The sequence below is a fragment of the Tachysurus fulvidraco genome, chromosome 7 (assembly GCF_022655615.1).
Source record: "Tachysurus fulvidraco isolate hzauxx_2018 chromosome 7, HZAU_PFXX_2.0, whole genome shotgun sequence".
NCBI lineage: Eukaryota > Metazoa > Chordata > Actinopteri > Siluriformes > Bagridae > Tachysurus > Tachysurus fulvidraco.
The window spans coordinates 22,103,482-22,126,872 of NC_062524.1; the positions used below are offsets into that span (position 1 = coordinate 22,103,482).

Sequence of the window (23,391 nt, forward strand, 5' to 3'; positions counted from 1 at the left end):
TTGAGAACTGGATCTTATAGCCTAGAGTTTTTGCTTCAAAATGATATGAAAATCATCTTGTTTACTCACTCACAGAAAACAATATATTGATTTAAATTTTCTAAAACCCTTTTTGTTTGTAAAGGGCATATGCAAGTAGGCGTCAACTATCATGAATATTAGTGTGATTGACATCTGAGACAAAGGCCCGCATAATGAGCTGCATAATGAGCCTTTCAGGCAGGTGTGTGACTGAGAGAGGAGTTACAAGAAAGAATGTGAGGACGAAATAAATGTGTATATTTTTTGTTTGTAGTTTATTTAAAATATTTAGCTATCACAGAAAATAACTTTACAAGTTAGTAATAACACAGAAGACACAATCAGGGCAAAACTGTGCAACAAACCTACTCTGTCACATACAGTAGTACCCAGAATTGAACAGTTACTGTATGCATCTTTGTGCCACGCTAGGAAACAGTTCCTTTTCAGCTGAACACACAAGTGAACATCACATGCCTGGCATTTCCAAGGAGTGTCCTGCCTCTTACCATGCTTTACTTGGCTTTGCAAATCTCACAGGTCCGAATTTCATGTACTGAGTCATTCCTGTGTTACGGGGGCGTGTACGTGGTTACCTGAATCACCTCAGTTCATTTACATATGAACAGCGTGCTCAGATGCAGGTGGGAACACATTAGCTATAATTAGGCGAAACAGAAGAAACCGGACCACTCCTTACTTTCTTACAGACTACATAAAAATAGATAATTTGTTTTTGACATGAATTTGTTTATTTAAAAGTAGACATGTCAAGCTTTCTATGCATATATTTATCTTGTATTTGAGGCAAGTATTCGCTGAGATTCGGGTTGTTTCATTTATGTGTCTGTGAAGAGTGGTGACCGAGACCAAGATGGCAGAGAACGCAGTCTGTATATTTTCTTTCACAGTGTTTTGTTGTTATGTGTGTATACAAATAAAAGTAGACCCTTTACAGATTCGATTGATGTATTGCTCTTATCTGTACGATCAAAAATAAAAGTGTAATTTAAGTTCATTTCAGGATATTATGCCACAAAACGCAAATACGCGTTTATCGACTCCAGAGGGTTTTAAAGTTTCCAGTCTGTTATTCTACCATAACCAGCATGACAGAGTGATCTCCAGACTCTTTGTGTTAATAAGAAAATCGTTGACGATGTCAGTTGAATGCAGTGGAAATGTTTTTTTGGGGATTAAGTTCATTTTTATGGCAAAGAAGGATACTCTTCAAAACATTCTGGAGTATATGCAAATTTCCATCATAAAACCGAGGCAGTGAAAATTAAGATTTTAGTTTGGCTGGGTGAGGTTTTCAGAAAAAAAAAAAAACATTACTGTAAAAGCAAGAAAACTTATTTTACTGTTTTACCTGAAATTTGATAAGAGGCTTCTGAACAGCAGATGTCACTACTGCACCATTTTACTTGTTAGAAACATTAAAAGACAAATCCTAACATAATATCACACAATGATCTCGTTCTCAGCATTTTCTAAAACATTCTCACTGACAGACACTGACATGGGCCGGTCTAGAAAAAGTGCTTATTAGCAGTAGTAGTAGAAGTTGTTGTTGTTGTTGTAATAGTAGTACTCTTCTAAGCATTCTTACCTTTTTCAAGTGTTAGGTTCCAGTTCTGGTTTAAGTGCTTAAAAAAATAAAAATTAAATGGCTTTAAGAAGAAATAAAGAAGAAAAAGGTTGCTCTCTCATTACATAGAGGGCTAGAGCCTGTTTAGTACAAAGTGGTGGAGGGGAAGGAGTGCCCTGAAACATTAAGCTCAGATCACAGGTTCAAATGGTGAGCTAGACGTTTATGGAGAATGTGAATGCTGTCGAGATCAAACCGTTAAGATATACTATGTTCAACTGCTCACAAGTTAAGAACCTTTAAGTTCTTAAAGTTTGCAGTTGTGAGCATACTGTATGCCAGCTTAAAGGCTACATAGAGGCTAAGAGGCTTCAGCAACACTACAGAGAGCCACAGCCTACATAAATAAAATGCACTTGAATAGGCAAAGATCAGAGCAGAACACAGGAAAACATTTAATGCCAGTGTAGGAATATGACCAATGAATTTCTGGATGAGAGACAATTAAGAATTAAACAGAGAATTAAGCTCCTGAGGTCAAAAGGTCTCTGCTTTGGCTGCCTTGCTTAAGGTCACCTGAGTAAGCACTATAGAAAGGGAATGCAATGCGCAAAGTGTCCTGCAAAAAGCCCAAGTGTTTTTCATGTTGTTACTGGAGTCACAGTCACACATGGAAAGAGTGAAGTCACAAGTGCCTTTGTATCAACAGAACATGAAACCACTGGGGCTTGTAATGGAGAAAGTATCCTGTCCATAGTATGATTGAAAATAATCATACCAGGGGAAAAAAAAGAAAAACTCAACAGAAGGATGTGAGCAGGTTGCATTACATTAATAAATTTTATACCCTGCTAAATGAAAATGATATCAGCCTACTTATTTGTAAAACACTGTTTTAACTCCCGTATTTATTAATTTGCTAAAAAGCAAAGCAACGTTTCGACCCTGCTGGGTCTTCTTCAGGCAAATGGAACACGTTTGTTAAAAAAAAAAAAAGGGGGGATATATAGGCCGTGCAATCAACTGACCCACCCTGTGATTTCAATTAGCTTGATTGGGTCTAAACAAGCCTAGTAACCCCACCCTTTACTCAATTAAAAGAACACGTTCATAGAAAAACAATACAATAAAAAAACACTGCAATGGAAGAAACAGCTCAACACATACACACAAGCTCAAAAACACCACTCCACATATGCACAAAAGACCACCGAAAAAAGTCAGCAAAGAAACAGAATTTCCCACAAAAAATACATACACATATACATATACATGTGTACAGTTGTATACACATACACCCACACCCACACATACATATATATACATACGTATATATATATACATTTTCTAGACCAGAAGTGAAGCGACACACCCACCAGCAGGTGCGGGGCGATGTCACAGGACACAGAGGAAAAAAATACCAAAACAAAACTCGGGCTGGTGACATGGCATGATAAAATAGACCCAAATGCAGGATAGCATAAAAAACAGGATTTATTAAATAAAGGAACAAAACAAGGACAAAGAAAGCATAGGAACTTAAGGCAACGTGGCTCGACTAAATACTAATCACGATTAGACACATCAGGAAGTCGTTGCCTAATGATTAGAGAGTCTGACTCCTAACTCTAAGGGCGTGGGTTCAAGTCTCGGGCCAGCCACGACTGATGGCTTCCCACTGCTCCGGGTGTGTGTTCACGGTGTGTCTGTGTTCACTGCTATTTGTGTGCACTTTGGATGGGTTAAACGCAGAGAACAAATTCTGAGTATGGGTCACCACTTTAAAAAAAAGGAACAGGTGTGCAGAGGCGGGGAGGAAGAGACAAGGGCGGGGCAGACACGTGACACCAAACAAACAAAAGCACATGGCCAAAGTCTGGCTGAGTCCTGACACAAAGTGCATTTGCCTTTTAAACAAACCACATAATCGTTTCATGAAACACCATTGGACAGCTTCTTCTTTCTATTTGAACAGAAGATACAGAAGATGGAGAATTCACAGAAGAAGCAAATGCTTTTTATTTTAGGTAAACACTGATTTTAAGCATTAAAATGATTTCAAGTATAGCAGAAAAATAGATATAGCTTGTGTTTATTGTAATAATCTAAAATGTATTTAATTTCTCCTAGAAATATATTTAAGAATTAAAATTTTCTGTTTATATGTTAATATGTTGTGAAAATACCTGTTACATGTTATTTCTATGATGTCTCCTAATAAGCCATCATACAATCAGAGGAATAACAATAGAAAATATATTTTTGCACAGGGATATACATTTTCTCAACACAGTGGTTACTGTCCCATCAACAAGGTAAGAATTTATTTAGATTATAAATGCATATATTATGTGTATAAAGTATTTGTGTGTATGCTTTTGTATATAAGTTTTTTCTAAATAAGTGTTCTTCTTTGCACAGTCAATGTGGCCTTAAAAGGAATTGCAACACAATCGTCTTCATACAGCAGCAGTTACTATGCTTCTTTAGCTATTGATGGCAACAGAGCATCTAACATGGATTCCTACTCATGTACTGCTACAAATGCTGAGATTGGCCCATGGTGGAGGGTGGATTTGTTGGCGGTGTATGACATTAGTAATGTAATTATCACTAACAGAGCTGACTGTTGTGCAGAACGTATAAATGGTGCTGAGATCCACATTGGCAACTCCATAATCAACAATGGCAACAATAACCCCAGGTAAAAATGGAAAAATTGTATAATGTGACATTAAAAAAATTCTGCACACTCTTATAAAATGTAAAAATTATGAAATATATAACAAAATATAAAAATCGACTTAATGGTGGTGAAAAAAAAAAATTAATTAACTCTGAATCAATATTTGAAAGTGACATAATACATTATGCATTTGTTGTTGTTTTATTTTCTCTCTCTGTAGATGTGTTGTTATCCCTAGCATCCCTGCTGGTGCCTCTGCAAATTACACCTGCAATATGCAGGGTCGTTACGTAAATATCATTATTCCCAGTATTACCGAGATCCTCACACTGTGTGAAGTGGAAGTCTATGGAGTTGCAGGTTCCACCTTAAATTCAATTTAACATTTTATCTTATTATTTATTTATTTTTGCTAAATATCAGCATTGTTTACTTTTTGCAGTCCCTGTTTTTAAAAGGGCATTTCTGAGAACAAAGTTTAACAGCATTGAGGATCTCAATAATCCTACCAAGAGGGACAAAGTTCTGCAAAAGGTGTGTGTTTGTGAGAATGCACACTCATTTGTCAGTTTATTGGGTACACATATCTTGTAGCTACACTCATTGGGCATGACTCTGATTGTAGTTCCCCTGCTAACCTGCAGGAAGTATATAATGTTATAGACTGTAAAATATTGCATAGCACAATAGCACAGAGTAATGAGTAATTTTTCTACGTAGATCAAATCTGCCAACATCCAGTCATCAGTATTTCAGATTCGTTGGACAAAGGAACCAGAACTGGAACCTAACACTTGAAAAAGGTAAGAATGCTTAGAAGAGTACTACTATTACAACAACAACAACTTCTACTACTACTGCTAATAATAATAATAATAATAATAATAATAATAATAATAATAATAATAATAATAATAACTAGAATGCACATTTCCTGAAGAAAATGTGAATGGTGCTTGCATGTTCCCCTCATCGTGCTGAGTGTTTTGATTTATGACATGTTCATGTCCATGTTGTGCTAACTTTTTGATTTCGCTTAATTTGGGGGCGGGGCTACACGTGATGTCAGTTCCCCTCATCGAGCTGAGTGTTTTGATATATGACATGTTCATGTTGTGCTAACTTTTTTATTTTGCTTATTTTGGGGGCGGGGCTACACGTGACGGCGTGTGAATACCCGGTGGGGTGCCAATACTTTTGGACAAAAATTGGTAATGAAATAAAACTTTGTCCGAAGTAAGGTCCTAAAGGATCTGGCCGAGTAAATCGCTTGAAAACTTGCCGAGTTATAAACCTCCAAAATTTATAATGGAAGTCTATGGGAAAAAAAGCCGCCTTGAGCTTCTGTACCGGGAATTTGGGAATTCCAATCACTCATAAAAGTCATAGCACACCTCTCCTCGATTTGACACCTCATTCATGGGTCTAGGACAAAAGCTGCGGGACAAGTTACGCGCTGAAGTTTTGTAATAACAATAACAAGAATGTTGCTTTGCAAGCACCATTAATAATAAATATTATAATAATAATCGCAAATACAAACCCTGATCTGCAGGGTGCAAGGACTCCATGCATATAACACCCCAGTGTCCAGACATGGATCATACATTAACATACTTATCACATTTTAAGATAGTATCTTTGTGCTAATTGTGTATGCTAAAAATGTGCTGTATTAATTCAGTTAGAAATTAGAGGAAAGAGAGGACACATCATATTTCAGCCTAATTGGAATTTTGGTTCAAGATTAAGTGTTATTTGAACTTCACTCTGACCCCTGTGTTAAAAAAGCAACCCTGATTAATCAGTTTGAGTGAGACTTTTGAGTGAGCGTCAGGTAGTTCAATGGGACGATTTTCAAATATCTGATTAGCCAATGACAGCCATATTTCAGCTTGATCCTAGGACCATCTTAGATAAAGCTACCTGACTTTGCCATACCATTTGTATGACTATAATCAGAATCTTACCCTGTACATATCTTTCAAGTTAAGTGTGAATCCATACAAGCACTCGTGGATTACAGCTTTTCAAATAAATTACGTACAGCCTCATTCGAACTGATTGACATGTGGCAGCAATATTGTGTACAGTGCTTAGTAGTTTGAGAATAAATTTGTGATGTTTCAGTTGTTTATTTTCCAAATTTCACACATATTATGACTTTGTGGGATTAATAATAATAATAATAATAATAATAATAATAATAATAATAATAATAATAATAATTCAGTGGGAAAAACATTATTTGCATGTAGGTCTCATGAGAAATGGACCAAAATATAAAAACTTAAACTACAAAATCGTCATTAGACTCATCTTGCTTCCCTGAGTATGAGGAGAGCAAGGGCATCGAGTTGGGTAGGGACGGTAGGGACATTCCAATATCCAGGGAACACTCAATTGTCCATAGCAATAATTCGACCAAGCCTATATATATATATATATATATATATATATATATATATATATATATATATATATATATATATATAACCACTGACGTCCGTCTTTCTTGTGCTTTTTTTTACTTATTTCATTTAACATTTATCCAGGAATCATTAAATAAGATGGAAAATATTTTTCATAAAATATTTATCATAAAAACTGAGAGCTTAGTGTGTACTGTACTGTAACTTGCTATTTGAACACACCAATTTGCAAGTCATCCGGTTATTATGGGATTGTAATGTACTGTGAAAAACACTGCCCCTGAATCGATGTGTGACACAACATTCCCCGTATTTTGTGCATAAAGCTGTTTGTTCCCCGTATTTTGTGCATAAAGGTGTTGTTATAAGAATACTTTCTTACTCACATTCCGGTAGCCTACATAATCACGTTGCATATTGCTTCGTACAACGGAATATAGCTGCAGCCGACCTCAACACATTAGCGAGAAAGACAAACCCAATCAAACAGCGACGTGGGTTAGAGAGGCGGGACTCAAAAAAGGCAAAGGCCAATCCTTTTAGAGAGGTGAGTTACAGAGGCGGGATTCATTGCAGGGGGTAAATCTGTTAACCGTTTGTGTTCCACAAGTTGCGCTATTTTTTACAGAACGCCGTTGTAAAATATTTTTCATCTTAAGTAATGATTCCAGGATAAATGTTACATGAAATAAGTAAAAAAAAAAGACACATACAGACGTCAGTGGTTATGTATAAATATATATAGGCTTGGTCGAATTATTGCTAGGGACAATTGAGTGTTCCGTGGATATTGGTAGGGACATGTCCACACTGTCCCTACCCAAATCGACGCCCTTGATAATGTGATGTAAAACAAAAATTAGTTTATAATTTTTCAATCTCACTTTTCATTAAAGTATCTAATACTCAGCATTTTTATCTGACATTTTTATGACTGACAGTATGTAAATTTTGGATTTTTAGTGTTTTAGGGCTTTTAATAACAATTAAAAAGAAGCAACACCAGCATGTTAGTCTGTAGGCACTCACTCTTGTTCTTTCTCGTTTGTAGGTACCAACATACGGAATCACAATACTGTACCATCTACTGGACAATAACTGTTTATAATCACTAACTGATACAAAAACATAATAATATATGGATGATATTCGATCACATAAAAGAAGGAAAATACCCGTATGCTCACTGATAGATCATGCTTTTATAGAAAATATACTACTACTACTACTACTACTACTACTACTAATAATAATAATAATAATAATAATAATAATAATAATAATACTGTCCAAGGCACCTATTGTAATTATTAAACATATTTCATTATTATTATTATTATTATTATTATTATTATTATTATTATTATTATTATTATGACTTTCACCCTCTGGGAGAATATGGCAGCTCCTTGGTGGATTGTAAGTAGGCATATTGATAAAGGATAGAGGTATAGACACAAGGGGGGCTAGTGTTACTTATTTACATTTAAATAAATATTTTATATTTACTTTCTGACAAATGTAGAGCAAAACAAAGTAAGTAATCTGTCGAAGATGTGCCGTTAAGTTAATATATATATTTGCTATATGATGTACTGTATCTTTATAATTGGATGTGCACAGTCAAAAGGATTCTTAACTGGTGAATGCTATGTTAGGTGTAAATTCTCTGTTTGACAACTTGAGTAGAAAATAGAGCTTTTACAGAGGCCTATACTTATTTTTGGTCAAACTCTGATTTTAAGTATAGTTAAAAATAAACTGTAGTGTTAGTATGTATTGCAATAAACTTTGAATGATTCAATAATGTTTATTGTAATAACAATGCAAAATGATAATGTACATTTCAAACCTGTTTAGCCTATTAAATAATTAGACTCTTAAAGTATTTGAATTAAAGAAATCACTTGCAAACAGACAGCATCTGGAGAAACTCTGAAAATGTACACAGTCAGCTTCGAAACTTACAGCAAAGCTCTGCTTACAAACAAAAAAGACATAAAGTGTAGGAGTCATCCTCCAGTAAATTTATAGTTGTAATAGTTGTAATACTGTGTCAAGTTGCTGGTATGTCCAATGGTAGGCTTTTAACCCTTAATGGCTCAGTAAAAAAAAAAAAAAGAGAGAGAAAAACATAAGCTGCTCTGTATAAGGGCATTTGCCATTCCGTAGATGTAAATGTATGAATTTCTTTCAGAATTGCTTTAGGAAAATATAGTACTTTGCATGAATTTTGCTTTAGGCTACTCAAAGCACTTAAAGTTCCAAATGTTTTTGAATCTTCAGGGTGTATTTGAAGAAAAAAAAAAAACTAATCTCATTCATAGGTAAGATGCACAATGCATAAAATCATGCAGACACAGATAAGACCTTCAATTAATCACATCATATCAAATTTTAAAATGTGATCTCAGTGATGATGGAATACTTGTTTGAGTATTTTTTGGGACTGATCTGGAATATTTAAATGCTGTACAGGAGCCACCAAAGTTTACACAGAGTGGTTGGATACTAGCCAGGCTGGTTTGAACTGACAAAAAGCTAAACATTTACAACTAAGCAGAAAAGCAGCTTACAGGTCAAACCAAATGAGAGTGACAAGTTACAACCAAATTAGGAATCTAAGTCTACAGTTTGCACTGACTCACTTAAACTGGAACAATTTATCCTGATCTAACGAATAGTAATTTCTTTATACAATGTACCTGACGGGGACATAATTCTTTACAAATTGAGTAAACAGAAACACAGCTTAGATCATCCAGCATGTCAAACCAAATGAGAATGTCAAGCTACAGGTCAAGTAGGCTTTAATTCTGTATGTAACAAGGGCAGGAATCTGAGGCTACATTTGGAATTGACTCACTAAAACTGGTCAAATGTTGCCTGATATAATGAATATTAATTTTGTTTTGCCATGATGACAGGGGCAGAAGTTAATGTCCTCAGCATGAATCACAATCTGCCTTGTGTCAAGAGTCCATGCAGTCCATGCTGCTGGTATAATGGTCTGGAGATTGTTTTATTTTTTAATTGTGATGCAATCATTCCAACATAGATCAGAATCTTAAAGGAGGCAATTCTTCCTAGTAACATTGTGTTCTTAATGGCCAGTCAGTGTTTATACATTAGCTAAGTACAGAAACTGGCAGGTAAGGTATATGCAAAATGTATGCAAAATTCCACTATTGAACCCTGTGTGGGTGTGTGCTTCCTGTCTCTCTATCTCATCCTCAGCCTTTGCTCATCCATACTCCCTTCTCAAGATTTTTTCCTAAATGTTTGTTAAAAATAATATAATTTTTTTTTAGGACTTTATGGTCTTTTCTATTCTATTCTTTTGTATTATGTAAGAGCTGACATATCATATTTGTGCTGTGTTTATATTTAACAAAGAATTTCAGTATGTAGATTGTTAAAGTACTCTTTGTGTACATAATAAACCTGGAAATTAAAAAAAAAATGTCCTTCCACCAAAATCTGTGAAAAAAGATAAACATTTACAACCTCCTTTAAATACTTTTTTGTAGTCCCTGTTTTTCAGAGGACATTTCTGATAATAAAGTTAAACAGCATTGAGGATTGCAGCAAGCCTACCACGAGGGATAAAATTCTTCAAAAGGTGTGTGTCTTTGAGAATCTACACTCAGTTTTCAGTTTATTAGGTACACATACATTGTAGCTATACTCCTTGGTCAGACTGATTATTGCCACTTTGTTGTGGCATACTCATACACTTTGTAAATATCTTTCATTGGTGGATGTGAAATCAGTGAATTTATATAAAAAATTTATTATGATATATACAGTACATTAAGTATTAAATAGCAAATAACACATATTTTTCTCCAACAGGTCAAATCTGCCAGCATCCAATCAGCAGTATTTTAGGTCCAGGGAACAGGTACTCCTTGCATATACCACCCCCAGTGGCCAGTTCTTGTCAAGATGCATAAAACAATTAATGCACCATACCTGAACATACTTATGTTTTGCGATGATGTCCATGTGAATACTTGCTATTATAGAAAATACTATTTTCAGATTCAAAAATGCAACAGCACTATGATATAATTTGTATTAAATACATTAGAATTTCTTTTGACATTGCTTTGAATTTTCCCAGACCATCATTTTGACTGTTACATATTCATCCATGCACTGATTTATTTATTGTACCTGACAGTCAAGACTTTTGTCATTCTGACATACAGGAAGCAGAAGCATGTCTTAACTATGTAGAAGAAGAAGTAGAAGAAAATGAAGAAGAAGAAGTGGCTGTAGCAAATGGAATTTCTGGAGAGCTCACTATTTTTGAATTTGAAATAGATTTTATTTAGAAGCATTTGAAACTAAAGTCATGTACAGTAGGAATTAGGTGTTACTTGCTGGAATTACAGTATGTGTCCAATATAAACTTTGTTTCCTACTTTAACCACTTGCCTGTTTAAATTTTCCAAAAATTGTACAGTGATGATTTTCAGTAAAGCAAATTTATTATTAATTATTTTTTTTATTTTTTGTTATTGTATATGTAAATTAAAAGACATGTTCAGGGCATTCCATTAACTTAACTAAACATTTTACATTGGTATTATGAGACTCTTTTTTTTTAGCATACACAATATTCAGAAATCTTTGCTATTGTAAATGCTCAAATCAACCCATTTATCACAAACATGAGGACAGATTGTTTCTAAAATCAAACAGTATAGACAATATTGCTGAATGCGGATTTTATATAATAGAAATTGAAAGAAACAACATGAACCAACACTGAATATGTGGAACTATCTGTATGTAAATATTGACATAACTACACATTTATGTCAGGATACATTTTAGGGAACACACTAAACTGAGAAAACTACACCAGGATACGTACGTAACCCTGTTCCCTGAGAAGGGAATGAGACGCAGCTTCAGCTCCAGCTTCTATTTGTCTGAAGTCAGTGTGAAAAGATGCACAGGGCATGGCCAGCAAAGCAGCATCTTGTTCTCTTCTCAGGGAACCGGGTAACAGACGCTCAGGGAATGCCAATACCCACGCCGCCATGTTCCGGTCAATGACTGTGCCAGAGTCTGTGAGAGAGCACAAGCAGACAGGGAATAGAACATCAATAGCCCTGCAGGACCTGGGATCCTGGAGTGGGGTCCAAGTCTAGGTTATAGGACCTGAAAGGTGCGCGGGGAGGACCAACCAGCCGCAGCAAAAATATCTTCAAGGGGAACGCCAGGGGCCTGCCTAATGGCCTCAACTACCCAGTGCACCAGGCACTGTTTAGAAATCGGATAACCCCTGTTCCGGTTCCCAAAACAGACAAAAGTGGAGGAGGAGTTATTCCACGAGCTTGAGCGGTGGACATAAGTCCTCAAGGCCCTTACTGGGCAAAGCAAATGCAGCCTCTCCTGTTCTGTCAACCCAAGGTACGGGAACAGTAGGCCTGCAGGATGACCGGACAACCTACAATCCTAGGCACCTTAAGTACATAACCTGCCTTGGGGTGCAGAATAGCCTTGGACAGGGCCTGCAAATATCCCACTCATTGAGAGAGGCCAAGTAGAGGAGCCCAGCCATCTTCAGTGTCATAAACTTCCTAAAAGCTGACTCCATGGGACAAAGGGGTCTACCAGCAGCCCTCGGTCCAGAGTCATTAGAAATCGTCCAAGTTCCCAAAAAATAAAAATTAAAGCCGGGCACTTGGCTGGAGTACAACCAAGTGCGGATTAAGCTTAGAGACAAAGCGCGATAATAGTTCTTCGTTTAAGTCAGGAGAAATCGCAAACTGAGCTCCTGGGGTTGTAGTGAAGACATCAGAGGCAGCACCCGTCCCTCGTTTCTTTTACTAACTTTACCTGCATCATATATATATATATATATATAAATTGTTGTGGAAGTTTTGAGGTTTGAGAGAATTAAAGCATAAAATATCACACTGGTAGGCACGGTCAAGTGTAAAAAAGGTTTAACGGTTTATTGTGTTCAGTTTTGCAGAAGGACCCACCACCACATGTAAAATGAGAGAGGAAGAGCCTCAATCATTGTTAACATCAGGATATTATAGACAGGAAATAAATGAAGCAGGACATGTACAAGCAAAACATCATCAACCACTGGCTTAGAAGCATCACCTGCTCATCTTCTGACCAAGCTTATCTGTACTTACCAAGATCCCACATGGAATACTGTATATATAGTATATAAAGTATATTGTGAAGTATACAGTAAATATACTTCACAACAAGACCGAAAATCGACACAAACATACACAGAGCGTTTCCAGAAGACAAAGAAGCTAGAGTAATGTGATGTAGATGCCCTTATATGGACTTTGGCGCATAATCACTTGGTCAAGTGTCTTCCTGAGCTACTAAATTGGCGTTTGTGCACACAGAGCTTCAGACACAACTTGCTCACGGAAGCATTCCCATAGCGTCAGCCCTGACACAGTTCCATCGAAAGGGAACCTATTGTACTGTTTTCCCTTGATAAATTCAATTTATGAATGACAAGATGCCTCTTTCTTCACAATAAACAACTTCAAGTAAACAATCTGCTCTGATTCAAACTTCCTGTTCTTATATATAACAGTTCGAATGGGGTTTTGGTTTATCCCAGATCCAGGAGAATTTAACAGTTAATTGATAAGTGAAATAGTACCATAGAAAATGCATTTTATGATGGAATATTATGAATTCTTAGGTCTATTTTCATTTGCAACTCAACAAATAATGAGTGTAATAATTCAAATAATAATTTAAACAATATACCTGTTTGATGAAAGGGTTTAGTCTGTTTTTTTTCACAGATTCTATGCCAAGGGGCATTGCTAGGGTCTCACCAGCAGCATTATTATTACCTCGTCAACTCTTCCAGTGAAATGAATGAGTGAATGATGACTGTCCAATGAAAGTATACTAACAACAAATCCACCTGCTGAGCAGAATATGTACAGTACTGTTCTGTTTAACAGCTCGACACATAAGTTTTAAAACTGCCTATAGTGGAATTAATGTGTAAAATAAACACCAACAGACAGACAGGTTTTATTCTACTGTTAAGTCTTTTACATTATATGTGGTGTAAAATGTTTTGCGTCTTCAAAGGACCAGGGGTTTTTGATAGTAATTGAGGGGCTAAAGACCCAGAAGGCTCACCCTCGCAATGTCACTGTCTATGCCCACTGAAACCATAATGGCTAATTAAAGACATTTGACCTCTTACGGATCGCCGTGCCGTGAAGACAAAGTGACCACTAGGGGATGAGCAAGAAACAAGCTTCATTTCAGCTTTAAAGCATTAAATCCTCTAAAAACATGAAAAAACCTATTTACCTAGTAAAGTTTATACTCTCAATATTTTTTTAAGCCCACACACAAAGCATAATATGATTCATAGCCGGCATACTATTAGAAAATTTTTTTGGAGAAAACTGACCTAGGTGGCGCTAGACCAGTTTTTCCCTTACCTTTAGACGCTTCCCTTTCTTCACTGGGGTAATATATTCCATGATGCGCCTAAATAACTGGCAACATTTCTTCAATGTTATATTTCTTCCATTTAGAAAGTTATAATTATATAATAATAAACTGAATATTTTTAGAAGTTTTTAATTCACTGATCAGAATCATTCCTAACATACCTTAATACAGTATAAATGAAACATTTTTGCTTTTGCTGTTTTAAGAAAATAATCAATAATGATGATGCAGCTAAATTTTGTGTTGTGATCTTTGTCCTCTGTCTGTAGCAAAATAACATGGAAATGACTGTTTAAAGGCAAACCACAAAAAACAAAACATTCTTAACCTTTAACAGAAATTTCCTGTGCAGTTTTAAATACAATAGCTAAGGAAAAGAAACTGCTGAAAATGAAGAGGGAAAACAAAGAACAAGGTTTGAGTTATTGTAGACAAAATAAACTCTATAATGGTGAAGGAAGCATTTGGTGTGAGGGACTGGATGGAGTACTTTGGCAAAGAAAAAGGGAGTTAGACTGAGAGGTCCACATTATTTTGTGACATGTAAAGAAATAAATGTAAAGGTGAGAGATAGTACAATGAGGGAACTCTGTGTAGTCTGATGATGAAGACAAGTAGTTCATACCCAATGAGTGTTAAAAAAAGGTATTTTGCATACATTTATTATGCACCTGAAGTGCCTGACTTTAGCTTCTGTATATACACTGAGTGGCCACTTTATTAAAAACACTTTACTATGTAGTAGAACTGCCTTAGTGGCACAATTCAACTTGAACAGCCTCAATTCCTCATGGCATAGTGTTGCCGATATTCCTTTGAGATTCGGATCTATGTTGGCATGAATGCATTGAAAGAAACAATTCCCCATACCATTATACCAACAACAGTAGTCTGGACTGTTGACACAAGGCAGGTTGGGATTCATGCCAACTTCTGTCCCTGTCATCTACATAGCAAATAGAAATGTATATTCATTAGTTCAGGATATACAGTATTTGTCCAGTTTTAGTGAGTCAATGCCAACTGTAGCCTCAGATTCCTAATTTGGTTGTAGCTTATCCAACTCATTTGGTTTGACCTGTTGGATGTTCTAAGATACTTTTCTGCTTAGATTTATCTTTTTGTCGGCTCAAAATAGTCTGGCTATACTCCTCTGACCTCTTTTATAAACAAGGTGTGAACTTTTTTCCACCATTCTGTGTAAACTGCGGTGACTCCTGTACATGAAAATTTCTAGATCAGCCTTAAAAAATTATCAAAGTAGACGGTCTGCCCTAAAACCATACCACTATCATTGAGATCACATTTTTAAATGTGATGTGATATGACTAACTGAAGGTATTATCTGTGTCTTTTTGTATGCATTGTGCAGCTGACCAAGAATAACCCAGAAGAATTCAAAACATTTGACACTCTAGGTGCTTTGAGTAATGCAAAATTCATGCAAAGAACTATTTAGCATTTATTTAAGAAAGTCACACATTTACATCTATAGAATCTTGCAAACGCCTTTATTTAGAGCAGTTTAAGGTTTGTCTCTTTAGGAGGCAGCTTGGCGGTTCTGGGTAAGACTTCACAAACTTCCAATAAGTAGTGCAACATTAACCACTGTGCCACTACTTCCTTTTGTTATGCCACGTCATAATCGCTGAAAATGGATTGAAGGTATTTTACACAATATTACAACTGATAAAATAAAAACCATTTAAATGATAATGTAATTACTTATGCTTTAGCAGTTTAAAATAAATAATAATAATAATAATAATAATAATAATAATAATAATAATAATAATAATAATAATAATGCTTTAATTAATTAATTAATTAAATCTTTTTTAATATTATTATTTAAAGACAATTTCCACTTAAAATAAAAGTAACAAATTTTAACAGTTCAAATAGAGATGTTATTAATATTTTTTCCTTTCTGATGCTGGAAAAGCTCTTGACCATCAGATGACCTAAATGAAAACTGGCTGATGTACCTTTTTTTGCTTGGAGTTGCAACAAAACAAATTGATACATGAATAAGTTGTCATGCTGATTAAAACCTGTACTATATAGAGTAATTCTTTATAAAGGTGTTATAGACACAAGATGTCTTAGGTCACTTATTTGCATGTGTAAAATACAAAGTTCCATTGCCTTTAAAAAATCTACATAATCATTTACTGAATCACCAAATGGACAACTCAGAGCTGGAAAGGGTCAAAGAGAAAACTTTCGGACCTGGCAAGCAAGGTAAGAACCTTCTCTAAACTGTGCATTTATTAGGATTTATACATTATATATTTGCTAAGTGATGTGTGTCATATAATAGTATATACTCGTATATATATTCTTAACTATTAAATGCTATACATCGCTTCCTCAATTGGCTATTTCCTTTTCTTGAGTGCAGTTACAAATTTTCTTAAGTTTATTTGTTTTAGTTTGAGCAGAAAATGGAGAATTCGCAGAGGCCCATGCATCTTTACTTAGGTATTTAAAAAAAAATCAGTTGTTAACATTTGAATGCACATAATGAAATGTGTAATTTTAGATTACATATTTCTGTACAGGGATATGCATTTTGTCATTGCAATGGATACTGACCTATCAGCAAGGTAATTATATCAAAGAATACATATGTATACACAAATACAATAGTGTGTTTATACATATATAATATGTTCTCTTTTCCCCTCCAGTCAATGTGGCCTTAAAAGGAATTGCAACTCAGTCTTCTTTATTCGACTATAACTATGCTTCCTTTGCTATTGATGGCAACAGAGCATCTGACTTGAGCGCCTCCTCATGTTCACACACAAATCCTAAAAATAGCCCGTGGTGGAGTGTGGATTTGTTGGTGGTGTATTACATTAGCAATGTAACCATCACTAACAGAGGCGACTGCTGTGGAATTCGGATGAATGGTGCTGAGATCCACATTGGCAATTCCTTAATCAACAATGGCAACAATAACCCAAGGTGAAATGTATAAAAATACATTTATAATTTCTTAATAGTATGTCAACATAAATATGTATTAGTAATAATAGTATAAGTTGCATGTAATGGTAATAAAGTATGTTTAGAGAGTTTAATCATGAAGCTCTTAACATCACCTAAAGCTCCCTATGAGTCTTTGTAATTTGGTAGCAATTCTTTGTATGCATTTAAATCTTTAATAAGACATTAAAACATTCCACTAAATTGCTCATCAGGTAATGTAGAATTGTCACTGATATTTGTCTTCGTATACAGTTTTATTATAGATATTATTTAAAAGATAACTAACTTGTTTTACAGACTTTCCACAAAATTATCTAAAGTATAACATGCCATTCTTTAGTAAAATAAAAAATGTGTTTGCACAGCAACTGTTATTTTCATAATCAAGTGCCGATTGGTGACATTGGTGACTCTCTCTCTCTCTCTCTCTCTCTCTCTCTCTCTCTCTCTCTCTCTCTCTCTCTCTCTCTCTCACTCTCTCTCTCTCTCTCTCTCCCTCTCTCTATTTTTCTCACTTTGTAGATGTGTTGTTATCCCTAGCATGCCTGATGGTGCCTCTATAAACTACACATGTAATATGCAGGGTCGTTACGTGACTGTGATCCTTCCCAATATTGTTGAGTGCCTCACGCTTTGTGAAGTGGAAGTCTACGGGGCTCCAGGTTCCACTTCTTTGTTCAATAAATTAAATTTAAAGTTAAAACATATTTTAATACTGTTCCTAAATATCAACATTGTTGACTTTTTTTCAGTTATTAAAAGGGCATTTCTGAGAATAAAGTTTAACAGCATTGAGGATCTCAGCAACCCTACCATGAGGGACAAAATTCTTCAAAAGGTGTGTGTTTGAGAGAATGTACATTCAGTTGTCAGTTTATTAGGTAAACATACCTTGTAGCTATACTCATTGTCCAGACTGATTATTTCCCCTCGGTTGTGCTACACAACTTTCTGCTCCTCCTCTATTAGTAGAAAGTCACTCACTTTAAATGAATGGTTACAGTCATGGTGTCAGGCTCAGAAACTACTCTTTATCGATAATTGGAATGTTTTCTGGGAGTGTCCTAGGCTATTCCGTGCTGACAGCCTGCACCCCAGCAGAGTTGGAGCGGAGATCCTCTCGGACCACATCTCCAGGGCGCTGAACACGTTCTGACTGGTAAACTACTCTTTAAATTTAAATCTCAATAGCCATCCTTCACCTCAGCACATTGACACAGAAAATGCACACATAGCTCACCCTATAGAAACTGTGTCTGTTCCCCGAGCAGTGAGATCCAAAAGTAAATACATGAGAAGTTCTCGAAATAATCTTACTGTAATTAGACCAGAAAATGCCAAAGAAACAAACAAAAACAGTTCTTAAGGTTTGGACTTCTGAACATTAGATCTCTTGCACCCAAAGCACTTATTGTAAATGAAATGATCTTAGATAATAGCCTTACTGCACTCTGCCTCACCGAAACGTGGATTAAACCAAATGAATACATCAGTCTAAACGAGTCTACACCATCAGGATATATCTATAAGCACGAGCCTCGTCTGACTGGTCGTGGAGGTGGTGTCGCCACTATCCTTAGTGATTACCTCACTGTTACCCAGAGAACACAGCATAGATTTAGTTCTTTTGAAGTGCTCGTCCTTAATGTTACACTATCGCACATGCACACTAAGAAATCCCTGATGTCTCTTGCTCTAGCGACCGTGTACAGACCCCCAGGGCCCTACACAGTTTTTCTTAGAGAATTCACAGATTTTCTCTCAGACCTATTGGTTAACTTTGACAAAGCATTAATTGTAGGAGACTTTAACATTCATGTTGACGACACAAACAACGCTTTAGGACTCACATTTATGGACTTACTAAACTCACTTGGGCTCAAACAAAACATCACTAGTGCAACTCATCGACGTAACCACACACAGAATAGAAGTCACTGATATAGATATCATACCTCAAAGTGATGACATCACAGACCATTACCTCATAATGTACACACTACCTATAGAACAGACTAACTGTGTCTCACCACGTTATCGACTCGGTAGAACCATTATTCCGACCACCAAAGACATATTCACAAATAACCTGCCTGATCTGTCTGGACTTCTTACTGTACCCTCAAACTCAAACGACCTAGATGCAATGACTAACAGCATAGACGCTATATTCACTAACACATTAGACACTGTTGCCCCAGTCAGATTACAGAAGGTTAGAGATAAAACACTTGCACCATGGTATAATAGTCATACTCACACCCTCAAGAGGGAGACCCGTAACCTCGAACGGAAATGGAGAAAAACTAAATTAGAGGTGTTTAGAATTGCGTATAAGGACAGTATGTCCAGCTACAGACAGGCTCTAAAAGCTGCTAGGGCTGAGCACCTGAGCAAACTCATAGAAAATAACCAGAACAATCCCAGGTTTTTATTTAGCACAGTGGCTAGTTTAACAAAAAATCAGAAATCTGAACACACTATTCCATCACATTTCAGTAGTGAGGACTTTATGAGATTCTTCACTGATAAAATCGAAAGTATCAGGAATAAAATAGGTGACGCTCAACATATGAGAGCAACCAGTGACACAATCTCACCTAAGGCTTTACACAGCTTTACAAGTACAGGACAGGAAGAGTTAGATAAACGTATTACTACAGCTAAATCAACAACATGTTCACTAGACCCCATCCCAACTAAACTACTGAAAGAAGTGTTACATAAAGCTGATGAGCCTCTTCTTAATATCATTAACTCCTCGTTATCTTTAGGTTACGTCCCGAAGTCTTTTAAGTTGGCAGTTATTAGGCCACTCATCAAAAAACCTAACTTAGACCCTAATGAACTATCAAATTACAGACCTATCTCACACCATCCGTTTATGTCTAAAATACTTGAAAAGGTTGTGTCTGTTCAACTGAGCTCCTTCTTACAGGAGAGCAACATCCTTGAAGAGTTTCAGTCAGGTTTCAGGCCCCATCATAGCACAGAAACTGCACTTGTTAAAGTTACAAACGACTTGTTCTTAGCTTCGGACCAAGACTGTATGTCACTATTAGTTCTACTTGACCTTAGTGCTGCATTCGACACTATAGATCACAACATTCTTCTAGATCGCTTACAATATTACACAGGTATTCATGGTCAGGCTTTAAGCTGGTTTAGATCCTACCTGTCTGACCGATACCATTTTGTAGAATTAAATGGTGAATCCTCCAGTTTACTACCAGTTAATCATGGGGTCCCTCAAGGATCAGTTCTAGGACCTCTGCTTTTCTCTATATACATGCTTCCATTAGGGAACATTATTAGAAGACATGGGATTAGTTTCCATTGTTATGCTGATGACACACAGTTATATATCTCATCAAAACCAGATGAAATACCCACAGTGTCCAAATTAACTCAGTGCCTTAGAGAGATAAAAGACTGGATGAGCTGAAACTTTCTATTGTTAAAATCCGATAAGACAGAAATACTACTCATAGGTCCAAAAACCAGTGCACATAAACTCTCACAACTTAACTCCCATTTAGAGGGATGTACTGTTACAAGTAGCTCGACAGTGAAAGACCTCGGTGTTATATTAGACAGTAACTTGTCTTTTAAAAATCATATCGCTCATACTACCAAAACAGCCTTCTTCCACCTTAGAAACATTGCCAAGCTGAGAAACACCCTGTCTGTATCTGATGCTGAGAAGCTAGTTCATGCGTTCATGACCTCTAGACTGGACTATTGTAATGCATTACTAGATGGTTGTCCTGCATCTTTAATAAATAGGTTACAGTTAGTCCAAAATGCAGCTGCCAGAGTTCTCACTAGGACAAGAAAGTATGACCATATAACCCCAATTTTATCATCTCTACACTATCTACCTGTTAAGTATAGAATTGACTACAAACTGCTGCTACTTACGTACAAGGCTCTTAATGGTTTAGCTCCTATGTATCTAACTAGTCTTCTAACACGTTACAATCCTTCACACTCTCTGAGATCACAAAACTCAGGACTTTTGGTAGTTCCCAGAATATCTAAGTCTACTAAAGGTGGTAGAGTGTTTTCTTATTTAGCTCCCAAACTTTGGAATAGTCTTCCTGATAGTGTTCGGGGCGCAGACACACTTTCTCAGTTTAAATGTAGATTAAAAACTCATCTCTTTAGTCAGGCGTACACATAATACATCCTATAATATCATGTACCAGTACATCAGACCTGCACATTTTTATGAACAGCAGATATGTTAATTCCTTTCCACTGCTTCTCTCTTTGTACCTATCCCGAGGCATCCAGACACTGTACCAGCTCCCAACGTCCTCTGTGGGACGAAGCCTTTGGACGTCCACTGAGACGAGGCCGACTCTAAGAATCCTGAGACATCTCCAGTTAGACTCTGTGGTACTCAGGAGATCAGAAGTCCTTGAACCTTACACCAATACAACATTTAACTGACTGTATATTACAATCACACCCCCAGTGTCACCCATATGAGGATGGGTTCCCCCTTGAGTCCGGTTCCTCTCAAGGTTTCTTCCTTTACCAATTTAAGGGAGTTTTTCCTTGCCACTGCTGCCTGAGTCACCTCAGACTTGCTCATAGGGGAATAAATACATACACACTGTGAACTACATACATCTAATAATAATCTAGAATTTTTATTCTGTTAATTCTTATTTCTTTTATTATTCGTTAATTCCTTTATCATTAATTATGTTTACCTTCTGCTCTATGTTTATGTTCTGTAAAGCTGCTTTGAGACAATGTCTATTGTAAAAAGCGCTATACAAATAAACTTGAATTGAATTGAATTGAATTGTTAACCGCACTATTTCTACACTATTATAACAGTGACTCAACCCATTGCTACTACTGCACCAAATAAACACAAACGAATGCAATGCCATATTACTCTCACTGCCTCGTTAAGAATTGTTTACCACCCAAATAATATCTTTCATTGGTGGAACTGAAATGAGTGAATGTATATAAAAAATGTATTATGATATTTACAGTACATTAAGTATTACCTAGGAGTTATTTTTCTCTGTCAGGTCAAATCTGCCAACATCCAGCAAGCAGTAATTCAGGTCCAGTGGACAAAAGAACCAGAACTGGAAAAGAGAACTTTTAGATTAAATGTGCACTACTCTCACTATCACTCTCCCTTCTACTACTCGTACTACTACTACTTCTTCTACTTCTACCTCTAATAATAATAATAAGGTCTACATTATTATTATTATTATTATTATTATTATTATTATTATTATTATTATTATTATTATTATAACATTTGCAGGGACAAGGCACTTCTTGCATATACCACCCCAGTGGGCAGTTATTCTTAAGATACAAAAAACAATCAATGTTCTGTAAATGAACATACTTATGCTTTGTGATGATAGCTAAATCCTAGCTCTGTAATGCTGCTAAAAACTCCTGCTACAGTAGTTACTTAACTCTGAACTTTGTAAACATGAATAGTACCAATGGGAAACCAACTTCAATTCATATGAAATGGACCTTGAAGTATAGAACCACCATTAGGGCTAGTTAATAACACCTAGTTTTATATCTGTTCTACTTACACTTTTTTTGCACAATCTGTTTTAATAAAGAAGAAGAAGAGGAAGAAAAAGAAAAGGAAGAAGAAGAAGAAAAAAAGGAAGAAGAAGAGAAAACCCTAACAGTTACAATAATAATACTATCCATAACATAGAAATGTTCAACATTCTGCACATACACAGCTAACAGAAAACATTAAATATGTAAGTAACCAAAATAAGAAGCTAACCAATTATTATCCAACATAATCTTCCTGTAATGTTTTAAAACTACAATTGTATCTGCTACAATACTAACTAGGCTGTTAATAGAGTTATTAATTACAAATTTATAGATTGTTTTTTTGCCACACATGTCCATGTGAATATTTAAACAGGTCAAATCTGCCAGCATCCAATCAGCAGTATTTTAGGTCCAGGGAACAGGTACTCCTTGCATATACCACCCCCAGTGGCCAGTTCTTGTCAAGATGCATAAAACAATTAATGCACCATACCTGAACATACTTATGTTTTGCGATGATGTCCATGTGAATACTTGCTATTATAGAAAATACTATTTTCAGATTAAAAAAATGCAAAAGCACTATGATATAATTTGTACACTAAAATCTC

The 23,391-nt window shown here is 35.9% G+C and overlaps 2 protein-coding genes across 3 annotated transcripts; both read left to right on the plus strand.

Moving 5' to 3' along the window:
* The first annotated feature begins 3,487 nt into the window (after window positions 1-3,487).
* On the plus strand, window positions 3,488-11,324 carry LOC113635494 (fucolectin-like). 2 transcript variants are annotated; one of them, XM_027134987.2, is made up of 9 exons: window positions 3,488-3,639; window positions 3,883-3,927; window positions 4,034-4,316; window positions 4,519-4,658; window positions 4,741-4,832; window positions 5,019-5,101; window positions 7,782-10,352; window positions 10,586-10,634; window positions 10,945-11,324. In XM_027134987.2, exons 1-6 carry the CDS (start codon window positions 3,600-3,602, stop codon window positions 5,094-5,096), a joined length of 678 nt encoding a protein of 225 aa, XP_026990788.2. In that variant the 5' UTR covers window positions 3,488-3,599; the 3' UTR covers window positions 5,097-5,101; window positions 7,782-10,352; window positions 10,586-10,634; window positions 10,945-11,324. The 2 variants fall into 2 exon arrangements, with proteins under 2 accessions (XP_026990788.2, XP_026990789.2); XM_027134988.2 differs by having other exon boundaries at window positions 10,261-10,352.
* A 5,078-nt stretch (window positions 11,325-16,402) lies between these two features.
* LOC113635457 (fucolectin-like) lies at window positions 16,403-18,338 on the plus strand. The gene is made up of 7 exons (XM_047816357.1): window positions 16,403-16,456; window positions 16,648-16,696; window positions 16,777-16,821; window positions 16,906-17,185; window positions 17,732-17,871; window positions 17,962-18,047; window positions 18,278-18,338. The coding sequence occupies exons 2-7, from the start codon at window positions 16,660-16,662 to the stop codon at window positions 18,290-18,292; spliced, it is 603 nt and encodes a 200-aa protein (XP_047672313.1). The 5' UTR covers window positions 16,403-16,456; window positions 16,648-16,659; the 3' UTR covers window positions 18,293-18,338.
* Window positions 18,339-23,391: the final 5,053 nt, after the last annotated feature.

Coding starts and splice junctions, on each gene's coding strand:
- LOC113635494 (XM_027134987.2), top strand. CDS start 3,600: ATGGAGAATTCACAGAAGAAGCAAATGCTTTTTATTTTAG. Junction 3,640..3,882: donor GCAAATGCTTTTTATTTTAG/GTAAACACTGAT, acceptor ATTTTTGCACAG/GGATATACATTTTCTCAACA. Junction 4,659..4,740: donor GGAAGTCTATGGAGTTGCAG/GTTCCACCTTAA, acceptor TACTTTTTGCAG/TCCCTGTTTTTAAAAGGGCA.
- LOC113635457 (XM_047816357.1), top strand. CDS start 16,660: ATGGAGAATTCGCAGAGGCCCATGCATCTTTACTTAG. Junction 17,186..17,731: donor AATGGCAACAATAACCCAAG/GTGAAATGTATA, acceptor CTCACTTTGTAG/ATGTGTTGTTATCCCTAGCA. Junction 17,872..17,961: donor GGAAGTCTACGGGGCTCCAG/GTTCCACTTCTT, acceptor ACTTTTTTTCAG/TTATTAAAAGGGCATTTCTG.